This window comes from Paramormyrops kingsleyae, chromosome 5, assembly GCF_048594095.1.
Source record: "Paramormyrops kingsleyae isolate MSU_618 chromosome 5, PKINGS_0.4, whole genome shotgun sequence".
NCBI classification, from domain to species: Eukaryota; Metazoa; Chordata; class Actinopteri; order Osteoglossiformes; family Mormyridae; genus Paramormyrops; species Paramormyrops kingsleyae.
The window spans coordinates 14,209,672-14,235,313 of NC_132801.1; the positions used below are offsets into that span (position 1 = coordinate 14,209,672).

The 25,642-nt window shown below is 39.3% G+C and overlaps 1 protein-coding gene across 7 annotated transcripts in view; it reads right to left on the bottom strand.

The window, feature by feature from the left end:
• The window catches only part of ca10a (carbonic anhydrase Xa), a 165,697-nt gene that overhangs the window by 64,853 nt on the left and 75,202 nt on the right, over nucleotides 1–25,642 (bottom strand). For all 7 annotated transcript variants that reach the window (XR_002842137.2, XM_023845128.2, XM_023845127.2 and 4 more), the window contains one exon: nucleotides 20,182–20,324. Coding sequence is in view for 6 of the 7 variants with exons in the window: in XM_023845128.2 (XP_023700896.1) it covers nucleotides 20,182–20,324 (143 nt within the window). In the remaining variant the exon portion in view is untranslated. The remainder of the gene's footprint in view (nucleotides 1–20,181; nucleotides 20,325–25,642) is intronic.

Below are 25,642 nucleotides of genomic sequence, written 5' to 3' on the forward strand. Positions count from 1 at the left end.
ACGTGACATAGACAGAAGCTTTCGTTTCTGCCCCCTTTTCCCTGACATTACAGGTGATAGAGAGTGCAAGGACCTCAAATATATGATTTTCCACAGTACCTGCTTTTTTACATTTTGCTCATTTATTACTATGCAACGTGAAATGTGCCATTATACATATTTTTATAGACAGTTTTTCCACCAAAGCAACTAACTGCTATGCTTCCCTGCTGCCTGGCAAAAGCAAGCTATCAGTTTTTAGTTTTTTTTTTATTTGCTAAAATGTGCCTACTCTGCTCTGAAGTATGAAAAGCAAATTGCATAATAGCAATAGGTGAAAATGTAATTTCATCATCTAATTGAAGAATACTAGAAAACAACAGCATACGAACAACAGCATTATAATCCATTACAATTTGGGACATTCATAAAAGTGCTTGCTGACTTGTTCACCTGACATTGCCATTGAGGTCTTAGTATGGTTTTTTTTCCACAAATAACCTTAAATCCTAGTATCAGATTATTACGGTAGATATAGCCTCACTGAGTTGTATTCCAGATGTAAATCAACCATCAGCCGGAAGACAACAGTCCCCAGGGTCCTCAGGACACTTTAACACTGGCCCAGCACCTTTGCCCAGCTGGCCGTTTTACACACTACACTTCACAGTATGAAAGCTGGCACTGACCGGAGCCATGTCACGTCTCTCTGAAGCTATACTGGACCCTATTATACAGAGGCCTGCTGAGAAAACCCTGGCTGATTTAACCCTCTTCACTTAAGCTACGGCTTAATTTAGTCACCCTCACTGGACGGGCACAGCTAGAGCGAGAGGCAGCAACCTTTAAATTACATGTTTTTAGGCATTAGGACACCATAACTCTGCCATCAACAGCTCCCATTCACATCTATGGAAGTCGTAGTCACTGTCTTCCAAGCATGTGCTTAATTTGCTGGAAAAAGTGGTGCCTTCGCCGGAAGCAGTATTGAAAATTGTTTCGCAAATAAATACACTAATATGCGATCCAGACTCCATTGGAAAATGTTATCCTAATATTGCATTTATAGAAAAAAGTTTGATAGTGAACAAAATGGAAGTTGGAATTCTTGTATCGCTTACACATTTGTATGTATATTTACAAATATTTGCACAGAGTATTAATATTTATAGATGAATATGGGCAGCTCAGTGGGTAGTATTGCTACTTTCATGCATGGGTGTAAATTACGGGGGTTGGTCAAATACAACCCCCTCCCCCAAATATCATGCCTCCCCCTAAATGGGTGAAGACCTTAATCCCCTCAGTGCTCAAACCAAGTTCCGCCCTTGTTTTCAGGGTTAGAGGTTTGAATCCCGGATGCCCTGTAGGGAGCACGCATGTTCTCTTCATATCGCATGGGTGTGCATATGTACTTATACTGCCAGCTGTCTTCTAAGATGCCCAGAGTGTATGTGTGTGTATGTCCCCTTTAATACACTGGCATCCCACCCAGGGTATAGCTCTGCCCAGTGCTGGCTGGGGAAAGGCTCCAGGCCAACTCCGAGACCATGGGTGTCTCTCAATAGCAAGAACGCAAAGATCATAATTGTGGTCTTGGCAAGACCGGTCTTGCTAACTTACCTCCCAACAATAAACTTGTAATGCAGTGAATCATGCGATTAGTCTCACTAGGTGAGGATGCAGCCGATGCATCTTTGATATTTGGGGTGGGGCAAGGATGACATCCTGGGATTTTTACCACTCTCTCTACTTCTGTTCTTGAGTATTGGAACTGGTCTTCAGCCATGGAAGATGACATATAACAGGGACACGAGAACACAAGTACAGCCAAGTACGCATATTGAAAAACACCCCATAACCAGTATAAGTGTCAGATGGTGGATGTGTACACACATACACACACAGGTTTGTAATTATACCTTTGTGAGGGCTCTCCATTCATTTCAATGGGGAAAACTAATCCCAACATGACAACCTTAACTCCTACCCAGCACTAAGCTTAACCATAAGTAACTCAAAATACAAGGCTTTTTTGATTGCATTCACAGATCTTTGTGGGGACCTGAAAAATGGTCCCCACAACATCAAAATAACAGGTTTTTATTACATTTTGGGGGGCATTTGGTCCCCACATTGTAATATAAACATAATCCACACACACACACACACACACACACAAACCTAATACAACCACTATCACTTGAATATGTTTTCCTTTATCTATTTCCCAAACTTTTAAATTCTTGGAAGAGCTATAAACCCACTTGACAATAAACAGGACTAGTAAATTTAAATATCAATGTACCTGTAATACAGCTATATTAATATAAATATACTCATATGGTAAGTTCGTTTAAAAAAATCTAGGATCAATTTCAGTTGATTATCCATGAAAGATGTTATGCATAATGTCAATGAAATTTCTTACAAGCAATGATATCTCCACACCCTCATTATCTGTAACTGGCAATGAAAATGGTGATATTATTATAAAAAGCGTTTAATCGAATTTGTTTTATATTCATGCTTGACTAGGGCCACTTAGTTCAAATAAGAGTTTATTGTAGATAAAAAAAAAAGGATTTTCTGTATTTCCCGTGTATACATCTGGGTGGGTAGGTGGGTACCACTGCAGCCTCACACCTCCACGGGTGGGGAGGGGGGGGGTTCAACCTCACCACTGCCACATAAAAACAAGCTGTCAGACGCCTGAACTGCTCATTGTGCGTGTGTGGTCTGTGTGGTCCTGCCATCCAAACCAGGCAGTACTCCTGTTTTTACCCTCTGTTGCCTGGGCCAGAATACAAGCTGACCATGGGCCAGTACTGGATAAGCAGTTTGGAAGATGGATGTATGTGTACATCAATAATACATCACATATCGCCGCAGTGATTAATTAAATTTTTAACACCTTACTGTTTTTAAAGACCTTGCATTTGGATCTATAAATTTAATGACTTTTTGTGAAAATAGTGAAAGAGTACAATATTCAAACTGAAGTAGCACATGCATTTATACACAAATAATTATGCTTTAAATGCAAAACCTAAAGAAATTAGTCCTCATTGACAGAAAATCTTTATTTCCTGTCAGAACCAGTTTTAAACAAAATTCAAATAAGTATTTTTAACATTATTTTTGGAAGTTTCCAGTCTTCTTCAAATTGTACATTGGCAGAATAATAAAAAAAATGCAGCGAATATAAACAGGGAGCAGATGGTGGGGGGGATGGGGGGGGGGGGGGGGTGAGGCACAGACCCCCAGTTATATAGGGTCCCTGATCCGTCCCCTCCGCTTTTGAGGGGAACAAAAAATAAAACTTTGATAAGTAGCATCCCTGAATAGGGTTGGACACCATGATGTTTGAACTCTCAGACTGTGTCAACCATCACAAACTACTCACAGCATGCGGTTGCTGCAGGTGGGAGTCCACACAAAGGCGTTTCAGCTGCCTCCCTTTATCTCCATTTGTAGGTAAACAGAGTTAAGTGCATGCATTCAACCAATCCAAGAAGCCAAACCACAGATGCTTCATTTAAAATTCACTGGCACATCCAATCAGATTTTTGCGATAGACATTGTTTGGAATAAGTTGCAGAATGCACTGTCCGCTTGATCATAGCGTTAATTTAAACCTATATTTGATACAGGACCACAACTTTTTGCGGTGGAAAAAAGGTAGCGAACCCCTGCTGTATACCAAGAATATACTGGATGTAATTGTCAACATACTTTTTCCCCATATCTCTAATAGGGTAATTTATATTACTGCAACAAAGAAAACAAAGTTTGAGGTAATGTTAAATTATGTCTGTTAGAATAAAACAACAAATCAATGAATATGTCCTCACATAATGTGTAACATTACAATATACTGGGGCTCAGTAAATTTAAATTTGCAACACAATGTAGAGAAGTCTATCTGTTGTATGCTATTGTCCAATAGGCCATGGGTGATTGACGACAAAGTAACATTGTGTGTACAGGGATTGGACAATGAAACAAACACTGGCCAGTACTGTTTGAAGTTTTACACTTATATTTGTGTGGCCTGGTGGCCAGTCTTCACTGATTACATATTCCATCTGTAAGACCAGAGTGTGAAGGTTGAAATAGCTGAACAATAGCACAGCTGTACATAAAATATTATAATCCACACAACATAATTGGAGACACATGAGAGTTCAAAAGAGGACAAATTGTTGGTGTGCGTCTCGCTGGCACATCTGTGACCAGAACAACAAGTCTTTGTGGTGTATTGAGAGCCACGGTATCTAGGGTAATGTCGGCATACCACCACGATGGATGGACCACATCCAACAGGAATAATTGTCGACACGAGAAAGCTGAAAGGCACTAACCCGGATTGTATCCAAAAAACATAAAACCACAGCTGCCCAACTCACTGCAGAATTACATGCGCACCTCAACTCTCCTGTTTCCACCAAAACTGTTAGCCATGAGCTTCACAGGGTCAATATTCATGGTCGGGCTGCTATAGCCAAACCGGGCTTTTGGTCACTTGTGCCTATACCATATGTTGGTTTATGGTTTCAGTGGTGCAAATCCTGGGTTGTGCATAATATGGAGCATGTATTGTTCTCTGATGAATCCACCTTCACTGTCTTTCCCACAGCTGGGAGAGCCGCGGTGTGGAGAAGCCCCAAAGAGGCTTACCACCATGACTGGAGTGTACCCAGAGTGCGGTACAGGGGTGGGTCAGCGACGGCTTGGGCTGGCATTCCTCAGGCCCATTATTTGTTCTTGATGGGCACGTCGCTGCCAAGGACTATCAAACCATTCTGGTGGACCATGTTCACCCAATGGTTTAAACATTGTACCTTGAAGATGGTGCTGTGTATCAGGATTATAATGTACCAATACACACAGCGAGACTGATGACAGAGTAGATTGATAAACATGAAAGTGTAGTTGAACATCTGTACCAGGGGTCTAAAACTACCGGCCTATGGGCCATATCTGGCCTGCAAGGCAATTTCACACGGCCTGTGACATGTCTTTATTATATTATTTAATCTGGCCTTCAAATCAGTCTTTACTAGGGATGACTTCAGTGTAAAATTCCCCACGGTTAGAATTAGAGTTTCCAAATTTCAATTTTGGTAAAACCATGGTCTATTGCTGTGCTTTGAAAAACTTGTCCAGCATCAACAAGACTGTTACTGGGAGACTGTTTATTTATTTCTTCTGTATGGATTTTCCAGCATAAGTACGATGTGACAGCATTATTTGTATTTGTCAGAGGTTCAAGAATAGTGGAACTTAGTGGAAGATTATATGGATTTCATATGTTTACACAGGTATTAGCTGGTTATTTGAATGTTTATGCAAACAAAAGTACATACTGCGGCTAATTGTATTTGTGATTTTAAAAACAGAACTTGGTGAAAAAACTGCAGTTTGTGTATCAGTACTTTTTAAACATTTTCAGTACATTTTAATAATACCACGATAATACTAATAACCGTGATAATTTTGGTCATGATAATCCTGATATGAATTTTTCATATAGTTTCATCTCTAATTTGTGCTATTGTATTCTTTCTTTAATTGATTGGAGCTCCATTTTTTTTAATAGTTGAATTTAAAATTTCAAGTTTTTGTTGATTTTCTGTTGATTTTTTTGTTGATTTCCCATGTGGGCCCCTTGGGGGAACATCACATAGCCTGTGTCCCCCAGTATTTTGAGTTTGAAACCCCTGCCCTACACCATTCTAATAAATTACTGCAGTCTAAAACTAGGTGTTCATTGTCCAACCCCTGCATGTTGGCCAATCAAAATGTTTATCTATATACATTAGGTGCACAATTTTGTGTACATTTTAAATTATTTATGTAAAAGAAAATATTCCTGATGTGTGTTGGTCAGACAAGCCATAGCATCAGTTATAAAATTATCACAAAATAAAATTGCAGTGAATCTTATGCTGGCTCTGTTTCACCATATGTTGCACAAATGTAATATTATCATGAGGAAAAATTACAATGTAAATTGGTGTGTATTGCAGCAATTTAAATTTCAACTTTAGCCTGGAATATTTCCCACTGAAACACAGCTAGGTTTTAACTGCTGATGTATATTCTAATTTCAGTTCCCAGAGTTTCTCTCATGTGGAATCTGGACCAGATTCTAACCTTTCAACCTCCAGAAAAGGTTATAGTTTGGTATCTTCTGCCAGCGTTCTAGTGCAGAGGGCAGAGGCAGTCGAGGTCATTCACAATCTATAGAACATTTTTTTAATAGTTGAATTTAAAAGTTCAAGTTTTTGTTGATTGTTTTTGTTGATTTCTCATGTGGGCCCCTTGGAGGAACATCACATAGCCTGTGGCCCCCGGTATTTTGAGTTTGAAACCCCTGCCCTACACCATTCTAATAAATTATTGCAGTCTAAAACCAGGTGTTCATTGTCCAACTCCTGTATGTTAGCCAATCAAAATGTTTAAATTATTAAACCTTCCACCAGATCATGCCGAATACCTCATCAAGCATGGCTAGACAAGCTTAAATGTCGAGACGTTTTGCTCACTGTTTGGTCCCCCCACTTCAAAAATCTCTCCTGCTCCCGTGAATATAATAACCAACATATCATTAAAAGTTTCTAAGAAACTAAAAATCATTAGAACTCAATTATGTCAGTATAATCACATCTCAGCCAAAACTACACACTACACAGAGTAAGAATACATTAGCCGAAGGTAAAATCCTGGAAGAAATCTGATTAAAATATATTAAATAAATGCAATGCATTCACCAATGAATACTCAGCTCTATTTTGATGTACTTTCCTGGTAAATGAAAAATAAAAACAGAAGCAGATGTTAATTTAGCGTACAACTAACCATAGCCAGTCACACAACCACATACAGTGCGTTGTCTGTTTCCCATGACGACTAATAGTACACCAATATTTTGATGCACTAAAACTAATAGACTGTTAGGTGCCAATACCCCCGCTATTTTGCTTCTATATTATTGTGCAATTTCAAAATAATCATGCCACCTGCCTTGCAATGACTGAAGACATTTACATTTATGTTTATTTATTTAGCAGATGCTTTTGTCCAAAGCAACGTGCAAGTGAGGCAAATAGTATGTTTATTTGAGGTTCTACCTGAGACAAAAATGGGCAAATTTAAATATATATTATTTCTCAAACATGAAATTTTTTTTTACAGGCAAATCTATATACATTAGGTGCACAATTTTGTGTACATTATGAATTATTTATGTAAGAAAACATTCCTGATGTGTGTTGGTAAGACAAGCCATAGCATCAGTTATAAAATTATCACAAAATAAAATTGCAGTGAATCTTATGCTGGCTCTGTTTCACCATATGTTGCACAAATGTAATATTATCATGAGGAAAAATTGCAATGTAAATTGTTGTGTATTGCAGCTATTTAAATTTCAACTTTAGCCTGGAGTATTTCCCACTGAAACACAGCTAGGTTTTAACTGCTGATGTATATTCTAATTTCAGTTCCCAGAGTTTCTCTCATGTGGAATCTGGACCAGATTCTAACCTTTCAACCTCAAGAAAAGGTTATAGTTTGGTATCTTCTGCCAGCGTTCTAGTGCAGAGGGCAGAGGCAGTCGAGGTCATTCACAATCTATATCAAACTGTGGATAGTATAAATCACTACTCTCTGTTGCGGTCTCAGATTTTCCATATCTCTATGGCATGCATACTGTAAAGCTCTAAATAAGACCTGGATTTTACATGATTCATACTGCAGTAAAAAAAAAAAATAAAAAAAAAACCCTGTTAGAATTCACTTCATATATGACTGACATTTAACTACTGGACAGATGAATTTTAATCACCAAAAAAGCTTTTTTAGAAGTTTTTTCTAACATCACAGCATGGCATTTTCATTAAGTTGCTGTCTGTTTGTAATAGCAGTGCAAAAATAAAGGTTCTGAGGATTTTCAGTTCAGGGTCATCAAGGACAATAAATTTCAAATGAAAGAAAAATAATATGATGACAGAAACGACTAAACAAAACTGCTAATTGCATATAATGAATAATGTCTGAAGTAAAGTTTAGAGTCTATTTAAAACAAACTCACTTGGCATTAAGATTGCAAAAACAGAAAGTCTACGTGTCATTACAGTATGTGCATAACTGTAAGACGCTATATGAACAAAGAAGGAAGACAACCATGGTGGATAGGCTTGGTGTAGCCCACCTGAAGAAAAAAAAAGGCTGTACTTTTGGCATTTGTATTCAAAAGCCTCAGTAAGATTACGTGTAGTGGAGATTTCCAAAACGCTCCAGCAAGGCTTCTCAGTATAGTAACTAAGGGTGTGATTTTGTATCCTTAGACTTGCCAGGTCACGTCCCACAAAAGACTCTGGGGTAGTATCCTAGAACAAGGTACTTAAGCTAAATTTCCCCAGTAAATGACTAAAACTTTTTTAATTTTCTGGGTGAAAGCAAGAAACCTATCACCTATCATACCTTGCTCTCCATGAGACACACGGGTGCATGAGAGAACAGGGTCGGCCACTGTGCTGGAGCAACTGGTTTTAAGGGGTCATGAACCCAAAAACAGCATCAGTCTGCCGGCCATGGGATTCGAACCGGCAACCTTCCGATCGCAGGCACAGAGTTCTAATCTGCCGGGTCACACGCTGCCCTGACTGCACTCTCCCACCACCGCAGTGGCGAGCACACATCCCTGCTGAGCTGCATATCATGCCCACGGTTGAGCCAACCAGCAGCGTAGGAACCAGAGGGTATGGGGGGCAAGGGTAACACCCCAGTATTTAATTTGGCCTAATTCATCCCTCAATAAATAGATAGATAGATAGATAGATAGATAGATCAATAATTTTGAAATGATTAAGAATTGTAATTACAATACCACAGGAAGCAGGACAAAGATGATTTATGTGAGCTTCTTCTCTATATTTGCAGTTCATTAAGTCATTGTCTGTAACAGCCTGACAAAAATTAAGGTACTAAGGATAACTTTCAGTTCGGCGTCATTAGGAAAAGAGAAATCGGGTCTGTGAAAAGTGTACCTGCAGAAATCTATAGCGCACAACTTAATCAGGGAGCATTGATCTTGGTTATTGAAGAACAACTGAAGTGCTAAAAGGCCTTTTTCCTGGAAACTGACATGATAATATCCATCCAGGATTCTCTGTCATACACGTAGCTAGTAGTGTAATCACTACGGACCAAGATTCACAGCCAGGGAGCTGATGATTCATGTCCCAGGAACAACTTTATAACTGTGCTATAGTGGTATTTAACCAAAACTGTTTAATTTACGTATTTAAATGTTTAGCTATATTTATATTTGGCAATTGTTTAGTGACCGCCCTGTTCCTGTTGTGTGGTTTCCGTGTGTTCATCTGAATTTCTGGCACATCGTCTTGTAATCTGGGTTTGGGGATTTTTCTGTGATGTTCTGTTTCTTCTTCAGCTTCTCCCCTTGTTTGGACTATGGATTTGCTTTTCGTTTTCTTTGTCAGCCTGTACCTGCCCTATGACCTACTGCTGGGTTAACCTAAACATCTTGAATTGTGATTCTGTAAATGAAACCATAACCTCTTTTCTGCATCACAATTGAAACATTGTCATTTGAAAATAAACAAGACAGCTTTATTGTCATCATAGTTCCATATGACGACATTGCATCTGCATCTCTTCATTTCGTAGCTCTTTTCATTTTTTAAAAAAATTAATTTAGCTATAACTACGAATCTATTCTGAGCAACTCTTACATTATTTCGTTATCAGTTAGATGATTTGTTAAAGTATGAAAGGAGAAGGCCATGAATAAAAGTAAAAGTTACAAGAAGGTTCTTAACCCACGGAAATGCTTGTGCTGTAGCATTATAAAACACTGCTGCACTCAAGGTGGCTTTTGACCAAGAATGCAATTCTTATGCATGCTAAAGAGACATTCTGAAAGCTTATTTGTGTCTAGTGTGAGTATCCTACCTCTCCTTGCCTCTTCGCATTTGATTGCCTTATATAATGCAGTCTACTATAGGAAAAAGCATATTCCTTAAGGACTAAACCACAGAGAGTCAGGTCATTTAGCGTATAAGAGGAGACGCTGCTCAGCGTGCTATTATGGAAGAGAAAACAACTGGATGCTAAATACCAAAAATGATTAACACTCTTTATGCATAGAGCGTGCATGAAGTGCTTATTTAGCATTTTATGGGTCAGACGTTAAACATCCTGTCAAAATAAGACTGTGTGAGTGACCTTAAACGGGACAGAGCTGTGCAATGATGCCAAGAGCTTCTCTGCCTCCAAGTGCCTCTAATTTCGTAATAAATTAATATGAGTGCTATGAAAGGCCAGGCATTCCCTAGTCAGCACTTTCAAAATCCTGCTGTCTTAACATGTTACTCATATCTTAGCCTGACTTTCTAAGAAGTGAAGGAAAAGCAGGAAAATTATTTTTAGTGGTGTTTTACAGAGTAAGAAAGAGAAAGATGACAGGACAAACGCCTTAAAAAAACGTTTCACTGACTCTTAAAAAAAAAGTGTAGTTATCCTTATGTTTCCATTTTTAGCAGTAGTAAGGCGGAAATTACAGGCATACGACCTCAGTAATATTCAGTTAAAGCTAACCTTGCAGGTAAAATGAAAAATTTACAGGGTTAGCATATGGAAAAAAATACCTGAGGGGACACTATTGAGCTTTCCTTTCCCCAACGCTTTTCTTCGTATTTGAACACCCATTAAAAAACACTAAAGATATTTGACAATGCTGAAAGAAATACTATACAGTATTGGGAAATACATATGAGAAATAGATATGCCCATTTGATGGCTCTCCTATGCAAATCCTTACATCTCAAACACACAAGGCCCACATTCCACATCTGTCACTAATAACCTGAATTATTAAGGGAACAGGCTGAAAACTCAATTCGGTTTTATGTGCATAAATAGGTACACCTAGCTACTGCATAAAGTGGTATCAAACCACTGGTATATGTTAACATAAACTACATTTACTAGGGTGTGGGGAAAAAGCTGCAAAATGACAATAGAGAAGGATTATGAAGAATAAAAGGCAGATCCAAGCCACATTTCTTTTGTATGGAAAAGAAATTATGAAATGCTGTTGCTGAACAAGCCCAGATGAGACAGACAAGCCAAACTAAACAATGAAAATTAAACTGAAGAAACTTTGTGCTATTTTTCAGAACTGCCTTCTGCTATTCTGGGGAAATTTGTTATTCATCCAGTGGCTGATTGCATTTAAATCTATATAGAGCAAAGAGGCCCTACTCACCTCTAGGATAACTGTTTAATTCCTTGTTAATACATGCCTATGAAATACCATTGCAGATGAAAATATAGTCAGACTGCAATGCTTTCTATGTTCATAATTCCTTGACAATAACATAAAGTCATATCTGAATTCTGAAGTATTTTAATGACAAGCTAAATAATAATCTTTCATCTGTTGTCAGGATGATTTTGCCTTCTTTATACATACTGTAAAATATGGGAACAGTGTAGCATAAATTCCACATCATTATGTACATTTGAGGCAGGAATTTGTAATGATGCATGGCTGATGATGAAATCATTTCACTTTTATATTGGCTGACAACGGTGCAACAGAACTGGTCTGAATTTTATAGCCAGTGCATTTATAGCTAATTACTATATAGTGGGTCATCTTAAAAGAAACATCACTAAGTTTAAAATCATATGCATTTTGTATAGCAAGCCTTTTTTGTCACAAATGTCTGATTGTCACATGATCATAGCATGTCATTTTGTCTGGCAGCTTTCCATGGCAATGTCTTCATGCACCCTGCTTCTCAGGCACGATTCTGCATAGGGCATCCTGAGCCTGTTCTGCATAGGGCATCCTGAGCCTGTTCTGCATAGGGCATCCTGAGCCTGTTCAGCCTGCCAGGTAACACTGAGCTCTGACTGCTCCAGGCGGGTCACAGTGTGTGCTACGGGCTCGTTACAGCTATGAGCTGTGTAGTCTTAACGAGCAACCCGAGAACCAGCTGTCAGATTCCCAATGTGCAGGGACATTATTGTGTTGAACTGTCCGCCAGCAGCAAAAATAAAAAAACAAACAAACAAAAAAAAATACTGTTGAGGGACAGAATTCCAAAAATGTTGAAATAATGAGTATTCAAGTCATAAAGACTCTCAGCGGACATACGACTGATCTATGACCATCACTGTTTGACAGCCATCAATATGTAGTGTACAGGTAAAAAACTTCTACACACTTTAGGTACCACGTGAAATATGCAAAAAATAGCTTGTAAAACAAGAGAGTTGCTTCTCTTTGGTTATTCTTTTGCGATATTATAAGATTTTCTGTGACTACCTTACTCTTTATATACTATCAGTAATTTTTTATAAAAAACAGACCTTCATCTCTTTCTTGCTTATTGATGACGTGTGGATTTACTCTATTCTTTGCATGTTGCACAGGTTTCTTTTAGATAATGGCTGTGTGTGTTTTTACTGAAATAAACTGATATCCTATCCATCCTGTACCCCAGCCTTATGTCCAGACTGCCTGGAAAAGAGTCCAGGCCCTCACTGACTATATTAACTGGTTGGAAGGCGGATAGACAGACACGATTTCCTCCAGCAAGGTGAATTAATGACCCAAAATCTCCCCTAATGTGTGCTCTAACATTGACCGGCATCCATCCTGGGTATTCTGATAAGGGACATTCCAGGCTTGCTGTGACGTTGTGTTGGGTAAGAGGTTATGGAGGATACCAATGTGGACAAATATGTCAAAGTATTTGTTAAATTCCCTTAAATATTATGTAATTTTTTCAGCTTGTTTATTTATTTCCATTTCTCCCTGTTTACGTCATAGAACACATTTTGATTTAGCAAATGTGGGCAAATATGTTGAAACACTTCTCAGGATAAAGTGATACAAGAGTGAGAGTAACACTTTAGTCATTACCAGTTCTACCTAAAAATACCTAGTTGTTTAGAAGCTTGCTGGCACAGAGAGCTAACTGAGAAAACACTGAAAAATGCCTTCATTAGTACACCTATAAAAACATTAACCTTTGAGCATAGAATTTGTTCCACGTTTGTTGGCTGAGAGCTGTGAGTAAACATCATTCATCAATTCAGTGTTTATTTCTAAAGAAAAGCAGTTTTGTCTCTCTTTCTGTTTCCCTTCATCTCTGACTAGGTAACGGAGTGATTACCCAGCCAGCCCACCCTCGGCTACAGGTAGAGTGGGTGATGGTTTGATGTGTCGTACCTACACTACGAAAACACCCAGGCCTATTACATTTACATTTTTCATATTTAGCAGATGCTTTTGTCAAAAGTGATGTACAAGAGAGGCAAATAGCACATTACAAACATATATTCAAATTCATATAGTCAAAGCATGGATTAGCCGTAAATGCAGCTTGGCTGAGCTTCCAACCGATGCCCAGTTACAAGTGTGTATCCAAACAGCAGCTACACAACGGTTCCTAACAAACAAGAACCTAATAAGACCATTCAATGACCGAAAGTGCAACATAACCTCCAAGGTACATAAAGAGGCATCAAGCCTTCCTGTCTATTCCACAGGCCTGAGGACCCTTAGCAGCCCCCTCCCCTCTGCGGTTCTTACTTACCCCCTTTCTGCTGCCAGCTCTCTGCTGGCTGGCCAGATGCAGGCTTATCTTGTGCACATCTGACATGAATGTGGCCTCCCAGGGGATACCCCCACCCACGGCCAAGGCCTTTTAGCAGGGTTTCAGGACCTTGCCCTGCAGGGAAAGCTCACCTTCACACTGTCATTCCTTCACAAGATGGCCTGGTCCTGGCCTGTTTTCAGCATTTCTGACACAAACGGTGAGTCCTGGGGGATACCTCAAGCTAAGACTTGCACTTTTATGTGCAGATTTAGGTCTGATGCAATATTTTATGGAAAATAGCTGGACGCCTTGACAGTGTTGCTATCCATGAAAATCTATACATCCCCCAGTATACCTCTATTACTGTGACACTCCTGCTGAGTGATGGTGACAGCTTCATATGTAGCATTGTGAGAATTACTGAGGAGAGGATCCCCATCAATTAGCTGTATTTCAGTGTGAATGGTCCAGCCCAGCAATTTCCCCCTTTATTTCCAACCCTAAAAAACAAATAAAAGAACCGTAATTCTCTATTTTTTTGTTTTTCATTTTGCATTTCTTAAGCAAAACTAAAATTGGCAGCACATAAACTTTCAGTCTATCCGATTCCTATAACTGCTTCTGTACTATAAGCTATACTATATAATGTTTGACAATGGTATAAGAATAATGTCCCCCATTACAAAAGTCTGCTAATGTAGTATAAGATAATAAACAACTGAATGTCTGCTGACAAGTATGGAACTTGAGAGACACAATCATTTTTAGTTCACAAAATGAAATAATCAACAAATTAAAGATGAGTGTTTAAAATTAGCAATTTGCTTAATTGAATTAATTTTGATAACCGCAAATGATCTTCCTTCAGCTATAAACATCTGTGTTTGTTTTGCAAGAAAAACAAAATCAGGAAATAAATCTCCAGGAATCAAAATCATGAGATAATAGCTCGTCATAACATCTACATACACTATATTGCCAAAAGTATTGGGACACCTGCCTTTACGCACGAACTTTAATGACATCCCATTCTTAAGGCTTTAATATGGAGTCGGCCCACCCTTCGCAGCTGTAACAGCTTAAACTCTTCTGGGAAGGCTGTCCACAAGGTTAAGGAGGGTGATTATGGAATTTTTTGACCATTCTTCCAGGAGAGCATTTACAGTATGCGGTCAGGTACTGATGCTGGACGAGGAGGCTTGGCTCACAGTCTTTGCTCTAATTCATCCCAAAGGTGTTCTATCAGGTTGAGGTCAGGGCTCTGTGCAGGCCAGTCAAGTTCCTCCACACTAGACTCGCTCATCAATGTCCTTATGGACCTTGCTTTGTGCACTGGTGCGCATTCATGTTGGAACTGGAAGGGTCCATCCCCAAACTGTTTCCACAAAGTTGGGAGCATGAAATTGTCCAAAATGGCTTTGAATGCTGCAGCATTAAGAGATTCTTTCACTGGAACTAAAGGGCCAAGCCCAAACCCTGAAAAACAACCTCACACCATAATCCCCCCTCCACCAAACTTTACGCTTGGCACAATACAGTCAGGCAAGTACCGTTCTCTTGGCGACCACCAAATCCAGACTCATCCATCGGATTGCCAGACAGAGAAGCATGATACGTCACTCCAGAGAACACGTCTCCACTGCTCCAGAGTCCAGTGGTTGCGTGCTTTACGTCACTGCATTGTATTTGGTGATGTAAGGCTTGGATGCAGCTGCTCAGCCATGGAAACCCATTGCATGAAGTTCTCTATGCACTGTTCTTGAGCTAATCTGAAAGCCACACAAAGTTTGGAGGTCTGTAGCTATTGACTCTGCAGAGAGTTGGCGACTTCTGCACACTGCACGCCTCAACATGCGTTGTCCCCACTCTGTGATTTTACGTGGCCTACTACTTCGTGGCTGAGTTGCTGTTGTTCCCAATTGTGTCCACTTTGTTCTAATACCATTTACAGTTGACAGCGGAATATAGTGAGAAAATTTCACGAATGGATTTATTGAACAGGTGACATCCTATCACGGTACCACTCTTGGATTCACTGAGCTCCTGAGAGCGACCCGTTCTTTCGCAAATGTTTGCAGAAACAGTCTGCATGCCTAGGTGCTTGATTTTATACACCTGTGGCTATGGAAGTGATTGAAACACCTGATTTCAATGATTGGGAGGGATGTCCCAATACTTTTGGCAATATAATATATGCAATGATTAAATAAAATAAAGAGATTTAAGTTTACATATTCATGTACACATTCTGTGCCTTGCCATGCCTTGGGATCCCATTCAAGGTGTGGCCCCGCCTTATGCTGCATGGGATAGGCTCTGGCCCTCCCTAGACATGGATGGATATATGCTTGTATAGAAACCTTTGTGCCACTGTGCACTGTGTAATGCAAAATGCTCATTTTGCTGAAGAGTAGTTTTAATTGATGGGTATAAATTACAGGGGGAATGAAGAGACTGTAACCCCCCAATAACCAAAATCAGCCAATACAACCCCTAGTTTGTATATGTGTTGTTTTGGTATATTTCTTCCCCTTAAAAGACCCATTCAATAGCTGGGGGGGGGGGGGGGGGGGGGGGGGCGGATGCCGCCCCTGGACCCCCAAATAGGTCATTTGTTTTAATCATTTGTTTTAATCAAGCTGTTGTAAATTATATGAATAACTCGATCCATCCATCCATTATCCATACTCACTTGTCCTATGCAGGGTCACGGGGCCCGGAGCCTGTCCCGAAAGCTAATGGCGCAAAGCAGGGAATAACCCGGGATGGAGTGCCGACCCATCGCAGGGCACACACACCATTCACACACACAGTCACAGCCGACCCATCTCAGGGCACACACACCATTCACACATAGTCACAGCCGACCCATCTCAGGGCACACACACCATTCACACATAGTCACAGCCGACCCGTCGCAGGGCACACACACCATTCACACACACACACACAGCCGACCCATCGCAGGGCACACACACCATTCACACACACAGTCACAGCCGACCCATCGCAGGGCACACACACCATTCACACACACAGTCACAGCCGACCCATCGCAGGGCACACACACCATTCACACATAGTCACAGCCGACCCATCGCAGGGCACACACACCATTCACACACACAGTCACAGCCGACCCATCGCAGGGCACCATAGCATGTTTTTGGATTGTGGGGAGAAACTGCAAACTTCAAGAACATGAAGCCCAATTGAAGTCAAAATGATACACAGTGATGAAGCAAAATGGCATAAAATTTTGATGCTCTAATAGACAAATTAGGCAACAAACTTTAGTGTTTTTGCATGCTAACAACAAAAAGATTAAAAATAAGAAGTACATGAATAAAATATTTTGACAAGTAAAATATGGAAGAAAACACACCAGTAAGGAAAAACTGTTGAAAATGCACAGCAAAATATTTTCACATTGACAAAGTTTGCCAAAAGCAAAAAACACAGCAGGATAATGCAGGGGAAATACCAGTCATCGGGGTTGTTGTGGTTTTAGGTTCACAAAGATCAAGATGCTCGACAACATGTGATGTAGCTTCATTTCTCATTCAGTCATGAGGAGTTTGCAGCCAGATTTTTTTTGAACTTTCAATAATATCATTCTTAATAGATTTAAAAAAAAATCACATTTTCTCCTGTAAATAATAATGGAAAAAATGTTCTTGATCAGTAATAGACATACTGTAGTGCACAAAACACAAGTCACCCCTATTAAGGCAGAGGGGGTCGAGCTGTATTCCCCCAAAGAGAAGTAGGGAGTTGCTGGCATGGGCCAGTGTTTGTTTTCCTTCCTTGTTCCCCCTGTAATTATAGTGACTCAGTATTGCCATCACAGTGTTCCCTGTCTACAGTTCAAGAACACACCATCTGGCTAACCAGGCCTCTTGCATGTTAAATACTCTTTTTTTTTCAAAATTCCAATGGAAAAAACTCCAACTTCTCAAATCACAATCAAAGCTGAATAGACCGTAGTACAATATTTTTCAATATGCCCATAACCCATGACGCTGTACAACAATGAGAAAAGAATGTAACCTTTCATCCCAATGACAGTAAATGATTTTCACATCATCTTTTTAAAGAACATGGGTGTTTAAAACCTAACTGCGTAAAAGAAGATGGAAAGATAAAACACAGTGATTACGTAACTGTGTTTGGTGTCTGCGTTATACTTTCACTAAGGATATAAAAACTAAATCGCCACACAGATTAATAGTGCAGCATTTTCACCTTGGCTTCAGCAACTTATAATATTAACATAAGAAAAAGCTATTAAAGCAGAAACAGTAGATCACAGATCACAGACTTAACCACATTAGTAATATTATATACAAAATCCACATGAAGGCTGTCCTCTGTCCAGTGCCAAAAAGAAAATCAGGATCCATCCATCCATCACTGTAACCACTTAATCCCAACTGGGGTCGTGGGGAGAAAAGGAGGATTTAAACATTAATTATTAAGAAACATGGCTGTACTTCATAAAATGCAATATAAACCAGGAATCTGGTTCTATTTCATAAGATGAAGCAGAGCAGAAATATACCTGCAACTGAATCTTACATGACATTTGCCTAAAAGAACAACACCTACCAATATGAAAAGCTTCAGTAAGACCCAGCTACCTGTGGTTATAAAATACTTCACCCTGCTAATAAGCTCCACTCTACAATGCATAAGTCCCTTTTAATAAGACATTTTCATATTCTTTGAAAATGGTCCGAAATACTTCACATCCCAATTTTAAGATTTTCACAAGACACAAATGTTCCTGCTTTTTTTCTTCTAAAGATTTAATGAATTACAGCTCCTTCAAGTAATTGCTGCATATATAGCACAAAAATATTCAACTAATGCAGAACTTAAAAATCGTGTTCCCTTCAGTCCAATGCATATTACCTTGGTGCATGTCTCCTCTTAATAAATTAGTTTTTCCATTCACGTGACATTTTAATTTCCTTGAACTATTCATTAGCATCCAATACACTGAGGAAGTATTGGAGAAGAGTTATAACACTGTTCATAGCAGTGCTTCTTTAAAAATAGTTAGAGGGCACTCACATGAATAGACTTCCCATAAAGGTCAAATTTTATTGTAATATAACACAGAGCAAGGTTTTGCATGGAACCTGATTTACAGAGTGCTTTCAATTTAATTGGCATACGCCAAGTGTTGAGAGAGCACCTACATTTCAACATTTTCCAGTGAGTGATTGAAAGATGAAGAATATATTTAATATAGCCTCATTTCTTTTGCTTAGATTTTCTACAGCCCAGAAAGTAGTTTCCAAAGTATTATGCCAACGGGAAAAAACATCCTTTAATCATAAACAATTTAAAAGTTCTTGAACATATTTTTAACCAAGTTCATTTAACCCTGATTGTAAATGATTTAAAGTACAGTTAAATTGTATATATTATACATATTTGTTCAAGTTCGGCTTGACAGCTACATTTTGACAGGTTGATAAATTCTTTGTAAATATATATATTTTTTAATTAGTCAAATTTTGTCCTTCAGGTTGACAGTCCAGCCTTTTTTTTTTTTGAAAGATTATAGAATTTAATGTAATTTTAATATATTTTTTTTTACTAAGAAAAAATTATATTACATCTTTCATATTTAATATAAGATTTAAATCTTTAAAAAAATTTTTTTGAAAGATTTCAATTATTTTCAAATATGAAATATATTCAAATGCATACATATTTTATATAGAAAATAGCTTTCTGGCTTTTTAGTTTTACAGCAAACTCATCTCTACACATTAGGAAGATGAGGTGTAGAAAACATGTTAGCCAGTATTAACGGCGACAACAACAGAAAAAAACATAAGCATCAATTTAACTTAAGGAAACACAAATACATTTCATTGCTGCTAAAACAACCAAGCTAATGCAACTTTCAGTGGAAATACTATGATATGAATATTCCAATATTGCAGAAAAAGCACTGGAATATAAAACAAAAAATCTTTTCATACTGTAATTTGGAAGCAGACAAGCCAAATGTTTCTCAATTTGGTCCTTGGGGATGCTGAGATAGTCCATGTTGTGGCTCCTTCCAAGCTCCTTGCTCAGATAGTCCATGTTTTTTGCTCCCTCCCAGCTCCTTGCCAGATAGTTCATGTTTTTGCTCCCTCCCAGGTCCTTGCTAGATAGTCTACGTTTTTGCTCCCTCCCAGCTCCTTGCCAGATAGTCCACGTTTTTGCTCCCTCCCAGCTCCTTGCCAGATAGTCCACATTTTTGCTCCCTCCCAGCTCCTTGCCAGATAGTCCACATTTTTGCTCCCTACCGAGAGCTAAGATGGACCAAAAAATGGGGTCCCCGAGGACTGGGTTGAAAAACACTGGATTAATGAACAATAATATTTCTTCTCATAAAACAACTGAAAATACACCAAATTTTAGAGTCTGTTAACTTGCACCATTGACTGCTGTGAGAAACAGCGCCTTAGTTCAGACACACATCACTCTCACCTCAGCATTCCCTCTGCACTGCTCCGCTCATAACACAGGAAAATGGCTTTTAAAGTCTTACCTTGCGTCCACCTGTGTTGAGGCGCAGGGGAGTAAGAAAGGGGTCAAAGATCATATGGCTGGTTTCTATGTTCACTGGAGACTGTCGCTTTCCCACTGAACAGAGGTTCCAGGCGGAGTTTACTAGACCCCAGAAAGATGGCACTGTATGGAGCAACAGAAGTTAAAGCCAATCAGTTAGTTGAATTCATGCCTGCACCATTTGCATGTGCCTTAATTGATTGCCATATGGCATTCTATGTGCATCTGAGGATATCGCTATATAAAATAAGAAAAAAAAACATTACGACTATTCATATTATACAAGTGCAATCAGAGAAAAAAAGAACTGTACAGGAGTCTATACAGCTAGCCAGAAAAGATAAGCTTCAATCCCATTCGCCCGTTTTGCTTTTGAGAACAAAGTCATATTATTAACCCATTTGGCAACGAGCAGTCATCTCGCTACACACTTATGTTATAGAATTTATTGGCTATGGGCACTTAAGCTCTCAGGGGTAACCAGTGTACTTCAGAATCCAGTGCTGCCATGTATAAATCCACACTGTCAGCTTTTGATGTCTGGAGAAGCAGGTGTTTTCTCAGGTCTTGTATCGTTCTCTCTTTCATGTTGGAAACATGGTTAATTTGGGGAAATTGTAGATTTTTTTTTTAAGACATTTGAACCATCTGCTGCTCTTTGGCTTGGGTCATTTTCCACACACCCTCCCCGTACGACTCAGCCACCAGCGCAGTCGCTGCCGCTACTCATAGAACCGGACCCAGTCCAGCTTTGTAATGGTGACACACCCCGGAGAAGTAAGGGAGGCACAAGGCCGAAATGAAAAAAGAAATCCAAAGAGCACAGTGAAGGCTGGAGTGTGCTGTTAAACCACTGGGGTTTGATTAAAGGAAGGAGGCCCAGACGGGCCGCAATCTGTTGCCGCTGCAGCTCTTCCTTGCCAAAGGTCGGCCACCAGCTGCTGCTTTATTCCAGCCCCACACTCATCCTGTCTGAGGCAAATTACTCCATTTGACAAAATGTCTGGGAGGGGAACAAAATAAACACATTAAAGAATGACTGAGCAGCCTCTGGCTTAAGATGCGCCGAGCTGGACAGTGACTCCATCCTCAAATCAGGAGTGGAGAGAAAGAGAGTGAGTGAGTGAGAGAAAGAGAGAGGGAGAGAGAGAGAGAGAGAAGGAGAGGGAGCGCCAAGAGCTGCTGGTGTCCAAAAATGACAGGAGCCTACTGCTGAGATGGGGGCTGTGAGTCCGTAAGTTGGATCTGTGGGAACCCAGGACTGCGTCATGCATGTTTGTGTAATTATTACAGTTTGATAGGTCCCAAAGTGCAAAGAGCCAGGCGAGAAGGAGGGCACAGGCCCTGCTGCCAGAAACACACAACACCTCCTACGCAGCCTCTCCACTTTGTGTGGCACGACTGAGAGGCATGCATTACTGTCTGCCACTATTTATTACATTTCTACTATTTCAAATTAAGACCAGTTCCTCTTCTACTTTGCACTCTGATGCCCAACTATCGTACAGGCATTTAGCAAGACGCCTATCTATCGGGAGCAGATCACTGATTTTTTTTTTCCCCCACCGCTGAATTCAACAATTTAATAGCCCACTCAACACTTAAACCAGACAAGCAGAACGAACAGAAATGAAGCCATAATGAAATGAAAACTTTATTAAGGGAAAGATTATGTAACAATAAAGGATATACCTGTGTTTAGCGTACTGGTGGCAAGGCATACGTTAATTTTTCTCTTCTGGGCTGGAATGTCATTTCATGATGAACGAGCCTCCAAATTGTTTAAGGAGGGGAAAATAATGGACTGGGAAAAATCCTACAAAAACACAGCACACAGTGTTGTTTTGCCTGACATACCTAACTGAATGTGATCCAAAGTCATTAAGTATTCTACTGTGACTATTTATTTTTGATGTATTCATTACAAATCCTGTATAAGACTAAAGCAGAATATTAAAGTATTAATGTCAAAATGACAAAGAAGGACTACTCCCTATCTGAGATATAGAATAAATATGTAATAATAATTGCAGTAAAGTAATGTAAATCTCCCCTCTTAGTCAGGGGTCTAAATGCTGAATATCTACAGAAAGGGCAAGCTCTGTATGTCAGTGCAAAGTCTTTTTCTTCAGAACTAGGGCAGCGATCTAAACAGAACAGAAGTTAAGTTACATCATCAGACGATTTATCCTCACTGTGCTTAATGACCAGTGCCTGTGCTGTGCTCTCCTTTCTGTTTCATGAAGGTTGAGAGAGAGGCAGTATTCGAGTGAGGGGGGTGGGGTCTTGGACTGGAATAGCAGTTACGCTCTCCGTCATTTATTCCCTCCCCCACACTGAAACACTGATCCGGACAGGATAAACACCCAAGCTGTGTGAGTTAATGGGGTAATTTTCTTATAATGTGAATACGTTCTTGTTTTTTTTTTTTTTTTTTTTTTTTAGAATTCATTAGTTGATTGATTGATTGATTGATTTTCTTTTTTCTGTGTTAGTGTAGGGAGGGTATTATGTCTCCAGAGTAGGAGGCTTCAGTTTCACCTCTGTAGTCTGTGTGTGTGCGTGTGTGTGAGCATGTATGTGTTACATTGTGGGGACCAAATGTCCCCATAACATGATGAATACCCTTTTTTTGACCTTGTGGGGACCTGGTTTTCAAAAAATCTGTGACTGTAATCAAAAAACTAAAAATGCAAAAACTCTTGTATTTTGTTCTCCCACATGACGTGTACGTTTCCTCCCACAGTCCAAAGACAGGCTACAAGGCTAACTGACATTGTGAAATTGCCTGAGGACAGTATGTGTATGTGCAACACAAAGGACTGGCATCTCATCCAGGGTGTACCCCATCCTTCTGCCCTGTGCTGGGATAGGCTCATAGGCTCCAGGAGTCCCACAGTCCTTAATAACATAAGAGATTAGAAGATGGGTGGAGAGAGTATTGTGCTGGGAGTTATAGCTATTTTTATAATGTTGCTAGACAACAAAAATTTCACCCCTGGGGATCAATAAATTTTTGTCTTATCTTGCTCATGCTCCAAACAGACACACTTGAAATACTATTTTTACTACTTTGGGAAAAAGGAGATTGTGTTGAAAATGCTGACAAAGTGAGGGAAGTTCATTTTGATTTCCAGGGGGGGTTGTTCGGCAACCTGTAGCCAACCATATGCTTGACGTGAATTTTGTACACCACAAGTAAAAACAAAGCAAAACATGACAATAATTTAAATAAGCTACAGTTTGAATGTTTGTGGGTTATTTCCAGAGCATCAGACCCCACTGATAAGATGTGTAGTGCACTTCTTGTCAGAAACATTGCAGCAATAGATGTAGAATAGCAGCTGGAGACGTTTTATTAATTCACACTGATAAACAGATTAGATTATAAATTATAAGATTATAAGTTTTATCTCAGAATATCACAGAGAGGGTTAATGATTTTTCTAAAGAGAAAATTATAATTCTTGAGCCACACATCCATCTGTCTTTCATACAGCTTATTCAGTTCAGGGTCATGGAGCGCTGGAAGGCAGGTCCAGGGCACAAGGTGCACCGTGCATAACATTCCAACAGTTAAAAAACACACACAATGAAGTGACACCTATTCACCTAATTGCAAGTTTTTGGATTGTGGCAGGAAACCTCGGCACCCTGTGGAAATCCCTGTAAACAGTTAGAGAACCTGCAAACTCCAAGCAGACAGAGCCGGGGTGAGATCAGTACCTCCAGTCTGAGAGATCTGCTACCCACTGAGCATAATGTGCCACAATCATATCGAAACTGAGGCAAGCAGGATAACAGTATGTAAGGACCTTACATGGGATGTTTAACAACAAAATAAACAAATTTTTGAAGATTATTTCTAATATTCAGCAATACCAAAAATATACAACAAAACAAAATTAAACCAGCTACCGAACACTGTTCAGACAGGGAAATACTAGAAGTATCCAATTAAGGCAGTAAAAAACATCAAAAGCTACCATTAGCCTGAAATAGCTTTAGAGCGTTCAACGTGAAAAACAATTTGTCTGTCAATCTAACATATACTGACAAGCTTTTTCAGGATTTTTAATGGATGATGTTTATTTAGAGGTACAGAGAAATATTTATAAAGTGTGCATTTTATAGAATGTGAAATATTCCACAGTTAGTCCAAATCAATCACATTTTATTCAGCTGGATGCAATTTAGCTGTCATAAAGAGTTCTACAGTAAATTTTCCAAAGGGACCCAAAAACAGAAAAAGACTCATTTACCACTATGGATCTCAATGGTTCATCTTATGACCTTCTGCTTTGCATGTGTTCTTAGTGATCACTGTGTATGTTGTTATGCTTTGATGTTCAAATGGGGAATATTTTATACTTATTTTATAGTCCTGTGGTGTCAACTACCAAGTGATGGAGTAAAAGCAGCTAAGTAAATGCTATTAAGCTTGTCAAATTTGAAAAAGAACATGTTTCTATACAAATATAGTGTGTAGCACGTAATAACAACAATAATAATAATAATAATAATAATAATAACAACTCATGCAAAGAATAAACACCTACTGTGATTGTACCAAGAATGAAAACAAACAAATGTGACTGTTTGTCTACAATAAACATGCTTTGAACACACACACACACAGGTTTGCTATTATATAATTGTGGGGACTCTCCATTCATTTCTCTGGGGGGAAATCTAATCCTAACATAACAACCTTAACCCCTAACCAACCCTAAGCTTAACCATATGCAACCAAACAAGTACAATACTTTTGGCATTTTTAGTTTTTTGGTTGCAGTCACAGATTTTTATAAAATTGAGTTTCCCCTTGTGGGGACCGAAAAGGTGGTCCCCACAACGTCAAATACCCACACACACACACACACACACATACTCAAACACCAATACTCTGTGGTGTGTAAATTATCAAGTGTAACTCTACTGCTGATGATAACAGCAGCAATGCTACTGATATTACTTTTTGAGATTTTAGAATCACTGCAATTGCATCAGACACTGGGAGAGAAAGAAGCGCTTTCAAAGCTGAATGGCTCTATACATCACAGGACGCGGAGCTCTTGTAAATGCTAAAATGATGCTGACACTTGTTACCACTTGGCCTCTAATGCCAATGAGATCCCACCACCTTGCCTTGATATGTCTCATTAATCCGGTCCAGTTGGAGAACAATAAACATGTCATTCACCCTAACCGTTCCTGTCATTTGGTAATGGTCACGGATATACAACCTGGCGGTAGCAGAATAGCATCAGAGCAGATGAGAGATGGTGCAGAAGTGTAATTGCAGGACAGTATTGATTCCCAACACTTAAAGATTTGATGCAAATGCTTGCACCTGGTAGTACAAATGGCTGTAGTGCAGATAATTCTTAAAAGATAATCTTCAATCTGTCTGTTAATCCATATTCACTCATGAATGTTTT